Genomic DNA, 12,350 nt, shown 5'->3' with positions numbered 1-12,350 from the left:
GGTCCACCATTGCCTTGTGATTTAAGGATAGATTTGGCAACCTTACGTCCAAATAAAGACGAACTTTGTTTGCTACCATCTACGTCTCTGCATCCTTGGGGTCCACGCACTTCTACACCTAACAGAAAAGTTCCGGCCATAACTATGGAACCCGCAGAGGCCGAATCCCTAAAGAGAGCACTACAAGGCCAGGCCCAGCGTATCAACCAGCAGAGTGATCAGCTAGACCACTTGGGCCGCGGCCTACAGGGATTGTCGGAGCGGCAAGACGCTATGTTGGAGCGCCTGACCCAGGTACTTGCCGCAGTAGTACCCACTTCGACCACCGTACATGACCTGGCATCCACTCAGCCTACTACGCCCGATACAACCAGCAATGCCCGGCTGGCCCGTCCAGAACGATTTTCCGGAGAGGGAGGTGACGTAAGACATTTCTTGACTCAATGCGAGCTACATTTTGAGCTTAATGCTTCATCATTCACCTCTGAACGGGCTAAAGTAGCTTTCGTCATTACTCACCTGTCTGGCCGAGCGGGCACTTGGGCAACAGCGGAGTGGAACCGTCAGACCACCGCCATTTCCACGACCTTTTCCAAGTCTCTCAAACAGATTTTCCAACAACGACTCCCAGGCAGAGAAGCAGCTAGGTCCCTCTTCCGGCTGCACCAGGGCTCACGACGGGTCGCGGAGTACGCAATCGAGTTCCGTACCTTGGCTACCGATTGCGACTGGGGTCCCTCGGCGTTGTTGGACGCGTTCCACATGGGATTGACCTACGAGATTCGTCATATGTTAATCTCGATGCCTCCTCCGGCAAGTCTTGACGACCTCATAGAAACGGCGGTGCAGATATATTTCCGCCTACTGGAAGAGAGGAGGACCTGGCGAGGTAAACAAGCTCCAAACAGCAGCCAATCAGCGCCTGCTAGACCAGCCATCTACCAATAAGAGCAATTCATCCCAGAACACACCACTCCACCTTGGCAGCGAGATGAACCCATGCAATTGGGAGCCCGCCGACTCCCAACCGCCGAAAGAGAGCGTCGCGTTCGCCTTAGACTCTGCCTTTACTGCGGCTCTGCAGACCATCACATCTCCCGCTGCAAGGAACAACCTCACACCACCACACGGCCAAGAGGTCGCACTCGTTAACCAGAAGACCCATCCACCAGAGGTCGCCGTTCTCCTTCACTAACAGCAGGCAGAATGCAACTGAGAGGTACACTTTCTTGGTCTAACAAACAAATTGACATTTGCGCTCTTATTGACTCGGGGGCTGATGATAATTTTTTGGATGTTGATTTTATGCGACTCCACATGATCCCTGTTGTTAGACTACATGTTCCCATGAAAGTGCATTCTCAAGATGGGCGTTTATTAGCCAACATTACCCACCAGACTCTCCCACTCAACCTGCGTTTGTCTGGAAATCATAGTGAAAAGATTATCTTCTATATTGTACCTTCTCAGTCCGCGTCCTTCGTTTTAGGAATAACCTGGTTACAGAAGCATAATCCGCACCTAGACTGGTCTCGTTCAGCTATTGTTAATTGGAGTGTTACATGCCACACACATTGCCTCCGTTCTGCCGCAGGACCTCACACACCGCCACCTACCGCCGTCAGTGAGAATATAGACTTGACAAACGTGCCCAAGAACTACCACGACTTGAGAGCAGTATTCAGTAAGGATAAAGCACTTACACTGCCCCCCCACCGACCCTACGATTGTAGCATCGATTTGCTAGCGGGAGCGGCTTTACCTACTACCCGATTATTCAAGGTATCTAATACTGAACTTAAGACCCTAGAGGAGTACGTTAATACCTCATTAGCTGCTGGTCTTATTCGCCCATCGACCTCACCTGTGGCCGCGGGATTTTTTTTTGTTGAAAAGAAGGACAAGTCCCTACGGCCTTGTATAGATTACCGGGCCCTTAATCAAATCACAGTAAAAAATAAGTATCCTCTTCCACTCCTAGATTCCGCTTTTTCACCCCTACAGCCCGCTAGATTTTTCACCAAACTCGATCTACGTAACGCGTATCATCTGGTTCGCATCCGAGAGGGGGATGAATGGAAAACCGCGTTCAACACTCCTCTTGGACACTTCGAGTATTTAGTTATGCCTTTCGACCTGGTGTTTTTCAAGGTTTTATTAATGACATTTTTCGGGACATGACAGGTCGGTTTCTTTTTGTCTACCTAGACGATATATTAATTTACTCGGCCACATTTGACGAACCCGTACAGCAGGCGCGGTTGGTCCTGCAACGTTTGCTCGAGAACAGACTGTTTGTTAAAGCTGAGAAATGTTAACGCCGTAGTAGACTGGCCCCCTCCAATTTCTAGGAAGCACCTTCAGAGATTTTTGGGCTTCTCAAATTTTTATCGACGCTTCATTAGAAATTTTAGTCGCGTCGCTGAGCCACTCACGAGGTTAACATCTACTAAAGTCCCGTTTGAATGGACACCCGAGGCCAATTCTGCATTCGTGAAGCTTAAGGGATTGTTTACCTCTGCACCTGTTCTCTGCTACCCTGACCGTTCTCTCCAGTTTTTTGTCGAGGTGGATGCTTCTGACTCAGGGGTAGGGGCCGTACTCTCCCAGAAGTCTGTCATTGACCAGAAATTGCACCCCTGTGCCTTTTTCTCCCGTCGCCTATCCCCTGCCGAGAGGAATTACGACATTGGCAACAGGGAGCTTCTGGGGGTCATCTTGGCGCTTCAGGAATGGAGACATTGGCTGGAGGGGGCGGAGCATCCATTCATCATTTACACGGACCACAAGAACTTGATCTACCTGAGAACAGCACAAAGACTGAACCCACGCCAGGCCAGGTGGGCACTATTCCTTAACCGTTTTAACTTTGTCATCACCTACAGACCTGGTTCTCAGAATGGGAAACCTGATGCCTTGTCTCGCATCTACTCATCATCCTTTGAAAAGCCCTCACCGGAACCCATCATTCCCCATGGTCACATCATTGGGGGAGTTCAGTGGGACGTCGAGCAGCAAGTCCTAGAGACCCTCAAGTCGGTCGCTTCACCTCGGGGCTGCCCACCTGGTCGACTGTTCGTGGTTCCTCGGCTTAGCTCCAGAGTTCTGGATTGGGCACATGGATCAAAGATCGCCTGCCACCCAGGTACTCGTCGCACCATTTTCGTCCTTTCCCAGTGTTTTGGGTGGCCGTCCATGATGACGGACGCGAAGGTCTTTGTGGCAGCTTGTCGGATCTGCGCCCGGAACAAGGCATCCCACCAGGCACCAGCTGGACTGTTACTCCTGTTACCCATTCCATCCCGCCCGTGGTCACATATTGCTGTGGATTTTGTGACGGGACTGCCTTCCTCTGAGGGTAACGACACCATCCTGACAATTGTGGACCGATTCTCTAAAATGGCTCATTTTGTGGCCCTCCCCAAGCTACCTTCAGCCCTCGAAACAGCCCAACTACTGGTCCTCCACGTTTTCCGACTGCACGGCATCCCCTCTGATGTGGTATCGGACCGTGGACCACAGTTTTCCTCGGCCGTCTGGAAAGCATTCTGCAAGTCGCTGGGGGCCTCTGCTAGCCTATCATCCGGCTACCACCCACAGAGCAATGGGCAAACTGAACGGACCAACCAAGACCTTGAGGCGGCCATCCGGTGCACGTGTCATCAGCAACCCTCTACTTGGTCCGAAAACCTTCCCTGGATTGAATATGCTCACAATTCCCTCATTAGTTCCGCTACTGGCTTATTTCCTTTTCACGTCGCCTTCGGGTTCCAACCACCACTGTTTCCCTCTACCCAGCCCAAGGCCGACGTGCCATCCGTAGCGGCACACCTGCGTCGAGCTCACCAGGCGTGGCGCAACATCCGGGCGGCGCTTAAGAAGACATCTGCTAGGAACCAACTGGTAGCAAACCGTCATCGCACACCAGCGCCACACTACCAGTTGGGACAGGAGGTCTGGCTGTCGTCCCGGGACCTACCCATGGTCACCGATTCCAGGAAACTGGCCCCCAGATTCATTGGACCGTTCCCCATCATCAAGATCATCAACGGGTGGCAGTCAAGCTCCGCCTCCCTAAGTCTCTGAAGTGCCACCCAGTTTTCCACGTGTCACGCATCAAGCCTGTTTCTTCCAGCCCGCTCAGTCCTCCTGAGGTACCACCTCCTCCACCCAGGCTGGTTGACGGTCACCCAGCATTCACGGTCAACACCATCCTGGATGTTAAAAGAAGGGGTAAGGATTTTCAATATCTGGTAGACTGGCAGGGGTACGGTCCAGAGGAACGGTCATGGGTCTCTAGATCGCTTATACTCGATAAAGACTTAATTAAGGATTTTTACATTTGATGCCCAGACAAGCCAGGTAGGCCGCCAGGTGGCGTCCGTTGAGGGGGGTGGGGGGGGTTTGGGGGGGGGGGGGGGGGGAGTGGGGGTACTGTGGTGAGTTGTTTGTCAGTTGCTTATTTTCTGTACTCTTTGGCACACCATATTTATTCTGTCTCTCATCCACAGTATGGAGCGCAGCTGGTGCAAAGCAGGAGCAAACACCTGAAATTGATTAGTGGGGTCTATTTAGCCTGGGTGCTGACGCCATGCGAGCGCCGGAACTTTGTGTCTCACAACCGTATTGCTCGCATGCGTACGCTCCTTCGGCTCACTTGCAAACGTTTGTTTGACTCGTGCTCCTCGCCAGGTTTGATTGTTTTTCTAGCCTTGTCTAGCTCTTTTAGTTTGTTGATTGTTACTTCTTTCTAGAAGTGTTTTTTTCCCCTAGCCTTGTCTAGCGTTTTATGTTTATACTTAGCACTTTTGGTTTACTCTTTCCATGTAGTATTTTCCTGGCTGTGTCCAGCGCTTTTGGTTAGTTTTTTGGTAGCAACTATTTCAGTTCATTTATTGTGTGTTTTGTGCTCCACCATCGCCTTGTGTTATAAGGATAGATTTGGCAACCTTACGTCCAAATAAAGACGAACTTTGTTTGTTACCATCTACGTCTCTGCATCCTTGGGGTCCATGGACGTCTACACCTAATAGGGAAGCTGTTTTCATACCAAATCATGCCACCCACCTGTTCCCAATTAGCCTGCACACCTGTGGGATGTTCCATATAAGTGTTTGATGAGCAGTGTTAGTATTTATTGCCACCTTTCCCAAATTCTTTGTCACGTGTTGCTGGCATCAAATTCTAAAGTTAATGATTATTTGCAAAAAAAATAAATGTTTATCAGTTTGAACATCAAATATATTGTCTTTGTAGCATATTCAACTGAATATGGGTTGAAAATGATTTGCGAATCATTGTATTTTGTTTATATTTACATCTAACACAATTTCCCAACTCATATAGGAACGCGGTTTGTATGATCTGTGCTAGAGTCATTAGATCGATATTTTTGTTCCATCCATCCATTTTCTACTGCTTATTTCCTTCGGGGTCGTGTGGGGAAGGCGGACTACACCCTGGACAAGTCACCACCTCATCGCAGGATATCTTTATTGTTTTTTTTAATTTTTGCAAACTCAGGGAATAATTACCTTGGCTTCAAGGGCCAAAACCAACATATTTAAATGAATACTAAATAGTCATTTGTACTTTTGTTTAGTGTTTGTGTACTGCTGACTTTGTTTTGCTCAAACAATTGTGTAATAAACAAAAACAAGGAACTAGTTTTGATATAGCTGGACTGTAAATAGCAGTCACTATACAAAAGCTGAAAAATGTACTATTAATGCATGTGATCAGTACTGGTATTGAATCGGCCAATCACGCTGATGGATGATAGGAATCAGCAGCAAAAAGCCCATTAAACATGAATCATTTATTTTGACACAAAGGTGACATGCTGCCGACAGTTTTTTTAAACACATAAAATATCTCAATGGGTTTGTTTTGCCTGTTTACGAAATGTTACAGCATTTTACAAATGGCCCCGCATCCTTTGATTGTTTTTAGTTTAGTACGTGGCTTTTGGAGAAAAAAGTTTGGATAGCCCTGATTTAGGGCCACATTCCTCTACTGTTTGTCAAACCTTATCAACTATTAAACCAGTAATATGCTAGTAGTTACTCTCAGGCTGTGGGATAAGCAGAAATTTTGCATTTAATAGGCAGCAATGTACAGAAATGTTTGCCCCTTATTATGGTTTAGCATTCCCCTGTTGACAAAACAATAGAGCAGTTAGAGTAATATTACAGTTCACAACGTGTGTCATCGATCATATCAGTCTAAAGGCATTGCATTCCTTGGCGCTCCACACCTCTTACAAATGAAACACACCCGAGTGCTTGAGGGGCTTAACACAGTGCCAACCAGTAAGCACTTGTTTGATGATGTTACAGAGTTAAAGCTAAATGTTAAAAGTGACTCACGCATCATATTAAGGTTTATCATTTATCAATGCACCAAGTTTTTCTCCAGTGCATTGCTTTTTAGAGGCTTTTTTTCTTCTGCTCAGAGCTGCAGTAGTTAGGCTGAAATACTACAATAATAGGGATGGGACTCTTACAACCATTCACGATTCGATTTGATTCCAATTGTTGGGGTGACGATTTGATTCAGAATCGATTCTCAAATCAAACCGATTCTCACAATACTGTTTATTATTTGGTATAAAAACTACAAAACCTTTTCAAAACAGGTTACAAAAGTTCTTCTTAAATGCTGATGTATGACATGCAGTATATGCCTGGAGATGATTACCGGGAATATTTAAACCTTTAAGCAGAATGTAGAACGTCTTAGAATTGGTTTTCGTTCTGCTAGAAACAATGAGCTCCCCTTGTTTCGTAATCCATGCACTCTCAGGCACATTATTTTCTCTATTTTAATAGTGTCATGAATCTTTCCCACAGAATTTATCTTATGTACAAATTCCTTTGTGCATAACAAAGAGCTGATTACTTAGTAAAAAAAAAGCTTGCACTCATTGTTAAGTTATATGTGAGTGTGTATGTAAACGTGTCTAGTTATTAATCTGTGTATTACTGTGGTTATTAGATGAGGGCGAGCATAGGGAAGAAGAAAGGCTTGTAGACCGTTGTCTATTTGAGTGCTTGTGTTTGAATGTGTGATGTAAAGAACAGAGAGTATGTGATGTTCATTTATTTGTATTGTATATTTCATGATTTGGCGCTCAGGTTCCCTGCCCTTGTTAGTTTGCTCTATTTAAAAAAAATATTTCAGATCATATGACTGCTCAGAGACTACAGGTGGACATTAGCAAATGTTGCTTGAAATGGCTGAAGGCATCTCCTCTCGTTTTACAAGATTAGGTTTTTGTGCATTGTCCCAATTCTAAATAAATCAATTCCATTCAATTCCATTCCAAGTAATAACGTGAGGGAGTGTGAAGGAAAATGAGTGTGCTTTCTACAACCGCCAAGTTAACTTTCAGTTTTGATACTCGTCAAAGCGCTGCAACTATGGTGGACAAAAGCGTGAGTGACTGGTGACCATTTTAGAGATTGCTCGATTCTCTCACTTCAGCGCTGGTAGAGCTAAAATATCTGCAACAACCCTCCCCTTTGAAAAAAAGGGGACCAATATTAAATATGGTGTAAGTCTGGGAGGCAGATATGGCAGGCAAGTGAATGAAAACGCCATTTTTATCACAGAAAACACAGGTAACACAAAAAAACAAAGACATGCAGCTGCAGCCAAAGCACAAATGATCCAGCCCAATGAGAAGCATCCTGATTGGCAACCAGAGACAGGTATGTTCTGATTCCCAATCATGGACAGGTGAGGGAGCCAGTGCTCAGACAAGTGGCAGAGGCAAACAGAAAATGGAGAACAAAAATAAGCGCGCTGGACAGTAAATCAATAATACAGAAACTCAGGAAACAAATACTAGATTCCAAACTGTCATGCAAGCTTATGACATTATATCTACTATTATTTTTATTACTGAATCAAAAGAGGGAAAATAAGGTCGAAAAAAACATATGCATCACTTAATCTGTGTTTGACATGCATCTATTTATTATACGTTTGAACAGCCACAAATAGATTTTGCTATCCGTTTGCCCTCGTTAATAATCGCATTACAATGGGGACGGCGTGGCGAAGTTAGGAGAGTGGCCGTGCCAGCAATCTGAGGGTTACTGGTTCAATCCCCACCTTCTACCATCCTAGTCACGTCCGTTGTGTCCTTGAGCAAGACACTTCACCCTTGCTCCTGATGGGTCCTGGTTAGCGCCTTGCATGGCAGATCCCGCAATAAGTGTGTGAATGCGTTTGTGTGAATGGGTGAATGTGGAAATAGTGTCAAAGCGCTTTGAGTTCCTTAAAAAGGTAGAAAAGTGCTATACAAGTACAACCCATTTACCATTTACCATTACAATGTCATACAGTAGATGGCATCATAACTCTGCTTCGCTCACGTGCACCTGATCTGCCAGAGTATAGGAATACCTAGAGGTGCTGCAAAACTATCAACTTTGTCTACATATTTAGCAAATATTTAAATAATTCTAAATTGTCCTTTTTAAAAAAACAAAAAAAAAAACTTTTTCTGTTTTTTTTGGAGATTTATAGAGACACCTAACATGAAAGCATGCATTGCTCCTCTCAACGAGCAGCAGGTTGTTGCCCACCAACCACAGAAATAAGCGACATAAGAAAATTGTATTTCTAAACAGACTTTTCATGAGTTTTGCTCACTTTGTCTCTCCCACTATAGAAATTGTGCACATGTGTCTAATTATGCAAATTAGACAATAACATAATTTAGCCCAGCCCGTCACAGATAGTTTGCACTTCTGGGGAAAACATTGCAAAAGGAATCATTTTCTCCAGACCAAAGGAGAGACTGACACAACTACTGTACATATCAATCAGGATATTGTTCCACCACCGTGCCTTTTTTCGCCGGGCATTTCATTTCACTTGCAGTCAAAAAGATTGACTCCACTGCGGCTGGTTCAAAGAATCTGCTTTTATCTGGTTGCTTGCCAAATTCTCTCTTTTTAATGGAGTCCTGCTAACCCACCATCCTCCGATTCTCCAACAAGGTAACACACGGCTCATATTTATGCAAGTCAACACGCACACATGATGCAAATATCTGCAAAACATCAAAAGGATTTTCAGAGTGAGTGCCTGATGATGTAGGAGAATGCAAGATGACATAGCTGGAGGCTTTTTTTTTCCACCCTCAAAAAAATGTCTCAGATACAGAACTCCCCTGGAGTTAAAGGAACTCAATAAAATTTAATAATGTCAGCCCAAGTGACAAAGAGCATATGTGGTGAATGAGTACTACATGACATGCATTTTATCACCTTTTAAACCCCTCGTTTTAAGTGTTCTACCATATGAAATCAATATGGGTATACAACGTAACGTAATAGCCACGCTGCAGACCCTGCTGAAGTTATTCTAATGAGGACCTTAATGATGACATTAACAATGATATGCTGCATGACACAACATTGATGACAACAGAAATTTATTGTTACTTAAAAACCCTTTTTTTTTGTAAAAAAAAACAAAAAACTTTTTTTTTTCAGCGAAATTGGTGTGAGGATTTGCCTTTCAAGGTTGTTTTTATTGGAACTAAAGATTTAGAATGCTTCATCCTCTGCAGCGTCACAACAGAAGGCAGACATGGAGAGCAACACCAATATCGTACTGTTTGACGCAACAAAACAAAATCTAAAGTGGAATCATTGTTACATTCTTTGTGGTGTTGGCTGTTGTTGGTCTGGACCCTAGGATATAGAGACGGGAGGTGAAGTGCAAGTAAAACGCCTTTTATTAAGGGGAACAAAACAGATACAGTGCAGCAGGGAAGTGCACAGAAAAGCTATGCAGCACGTCCCTGATTGTCAATCAGGGACAGGTTAGGAGAGCCAGCTATTAGACAAGAGAAGCGCAGGGGGTGGAAAACAAAATTAAGAGCGTTTGACAGGAAATAATACATAACTAAGTAAATTAATAATACAATTTAAAATGTCATGTGAAATGATGACAATCATACATGAATAAACTAAATACTGGATTTTTTTTCTTGAACGATTTTGGGGAAATGAACAATTCCTTAATTGCTATTCATCTTATACTACTTGTCCTGGTGAGCTGCAACCTATCACAACTGACTGTGAGTGAGAGGCCAAGTAGTTTTGATTATACAAATACTTCTAAAAAGTTAGTTTTAGTTGGGTTTTGGGTGAAATTAAATAAGCATTATAACCTTTACAGGTGAACTTAATTTCACTTTCTCTAAACATTTAAATGTTTAGCTTTTTAATGTTTCACTGCTTATTGCTCATCCATGAATGGAACAATACTTAGAATTGGTCGCTAAACATCTTCTTAATTATGCTGTTCACATGTTGAGATCATGAGACCAAGACGACACCTAAGCAGCATTTCCCATACATCCCTTTATAGTGGTGGGGCGCAACAAATAAAATTGGACCACCCTGGAAAGATTTGGCTTTTAAAATATATATATATTTTAGATTTGACGTGTCCGCCCTCACTCACAAACACATTATAATGGGACTGTCTTGTACGCAAATACCACAGCTGACTTGGTCGCGCATAACGCATATCTTATTTAGATAACATGAATGTTTTTTTTTAAATCTCTGTTATCATTCACAGTTAAACAATCATTTTAATTAAAATTTTATTACTTATCGTTTTAAATCACCGGTCTATCAATAATACCGTTAACCGTTACATTCAGAGTACTGTATATATGTTATAAAAAAGGTTAACTTGTGATTAATCACAAAAGAATACCACATTAATTTTGTATAAATGGAAATTAATCAAATAATTTATTTCGACCTTTCATGCTCTTTTACCTTAACCACAAATGGTTACCAGAAAGGCGGCGCGGTGTAACAATGGGAGAGCGGTGATTGCGGCGTGAACCCAGACGCCACATGGAATGCAAGTGAAAGAATATTTAATCAACAGAACAAAGCGACTGCAACAAGGAAGTGCACATGACACGAGACTTCTTTATACGACAAGAACATAACAACAAACTAACCATGTACAGGAGACAACCAGTATGTGTCCTGCCCTAAATTACTCTAATTTCCCAAATAGTTTGGCTCCAAATAAGCCTACTACAGCCCATGGAAACATCTTAATCCGACCGTGTTTGGCTTTTGAAAAGTCGGATTAACACACCTGGATTATGCGATTGGAAACCAGATCTCGTATTGCGCATGTGCCAGTCTCAATGCACGGGATACAACCAGGAAGCAGATGCCATTTAATAAAACACAGGCAACATCTTTCGTGAGGAGGATACTCTTTATTTGCCTAAAGAATTAAAAGAACAGAACAGTTTGATGTCTATCGATGGTAGAAAAAAATAAAGTTTTATTTGAGAAGGTAGCTATGGAAATGTATTCATTCGGACTCATGAACGAAATACGAATGAGATGAAACGGAATGAAGCAGGTATAATAATATTTAAATTAGAGAGTGTACATGGACTCCTGGACTTTAAAAGTAGGTGTGAAAATACAAAAAGCTATTTGAAAAATCTGACCAATTTAGTTCATGGGAACGTAGAGAATGATCTGACACAGACAGAGAGGGGAGCCATATAAAGTTGCCAATCACGGACAGGTGTGGGAGTCAGCACTCAGTAGCAGACAGGGGAAGTGAAACTACAAATTAAGAGCATTGGACAGGACCTTATAAAGCACACACACGGGAATAAATAACCCAAGTCCAAAACAGCCAGAAGAGTATGACACGTGGGTTGTTCCTAGATGACATTCTGACAATAAAATTGCATTTGTGTCCAAATATTGGGGTCAAGGTCAAATTAATTAACAATATGCAAATGAGTCATAACCTGTGATTGAATATGATAGGATTCATCGAATTTAAAAAATTGATTGTTTGACAGCATACACAGTTGTGGTCAAAAATGTACATACACTTGTGAAGAACATAATGTCATGGCTGTCTTGAGTTTCCAATAATTTCTACAACTCTTATTTTTTGTGATAGAGAGTATGGCGCACATACTTGTTTGTCACAAAAAACATTCTTGAAGTTTGGTTCTTTTGTGAATTCATTGTAGGTCTACTGAAAATGTGACCAAATCTGCTGGGTCAAAAGTATACATACAGCAACATACATTATCAATTTTGGTGATGTAGAAAAGTTACAATTAAATCAAATTAGCTTCATGGCATGGCCTCTTAACTTCATGTGAGTGATCATGATTGACAAAATCTGTTGACTTCCCTGAGCCCATTTAAATAAGGCTCATGTGATGCAGTTATTAGACTCGGTTACAAACGCGACAATGAGAAAGTCAAAGGAACCACAGATCTGAAAAAACAAATCATTGACTTGAACAAGTTAGGAAA

At 43.0% G+C, this 12,350-nt stretch overlaps 1 protein-coding gene across 3 annotated transcripts in view; it reads right to left on the bottom strand.

Moving 5' to 3' along the window:
* chn2 (chimerin 2) overlaps positions 1-12,350 on the bottom strand; it is a 92,212-nt gene that overhangs the window by 47,305 nt on the left and 32,557 nt on the right. Inside the window, exon 1 of one of the 3 annotated variants that reach the window (XM_061915855.1) lies at positions 3,980-4,158. The exons of the other annotated variants lie outside the window; for them this stretch is intronic. Coding sequence (XP_061771839.1) covers positions 3,980-4,046 — 67 coding nt within the window. The 5' untranslated portion in view covers positions 4,047-4,158. Of the gene's footprint in view, positions 1-3,979; positions 4,159-12,350 lie in introns of those variants that run through there. 3 annotated transcript variants of the gene reach the window in all.

Source organism: Nerophis ophidion, linkage group LG11 (assembly GCF_033978795.1).
Source record: "Nerophis ophidion isolate RoL-2023_Sa linkage group LG11, RoL_Noph_v1.0, whole genome shotgun sequence".
In the NCBI taxonomy this organism is placed as follows: Eukaryota; Metazoa; Chordata; class Actinopteri; order Syngnathiformes; family Syngnathidae; genus Nerophis; species Nerophis ophidion.
The sequence above is the reverse complement of the archived record's forward strand: the minus strand, read 5'-3'. Positions and strand labels throughout refer to the sequence as shown.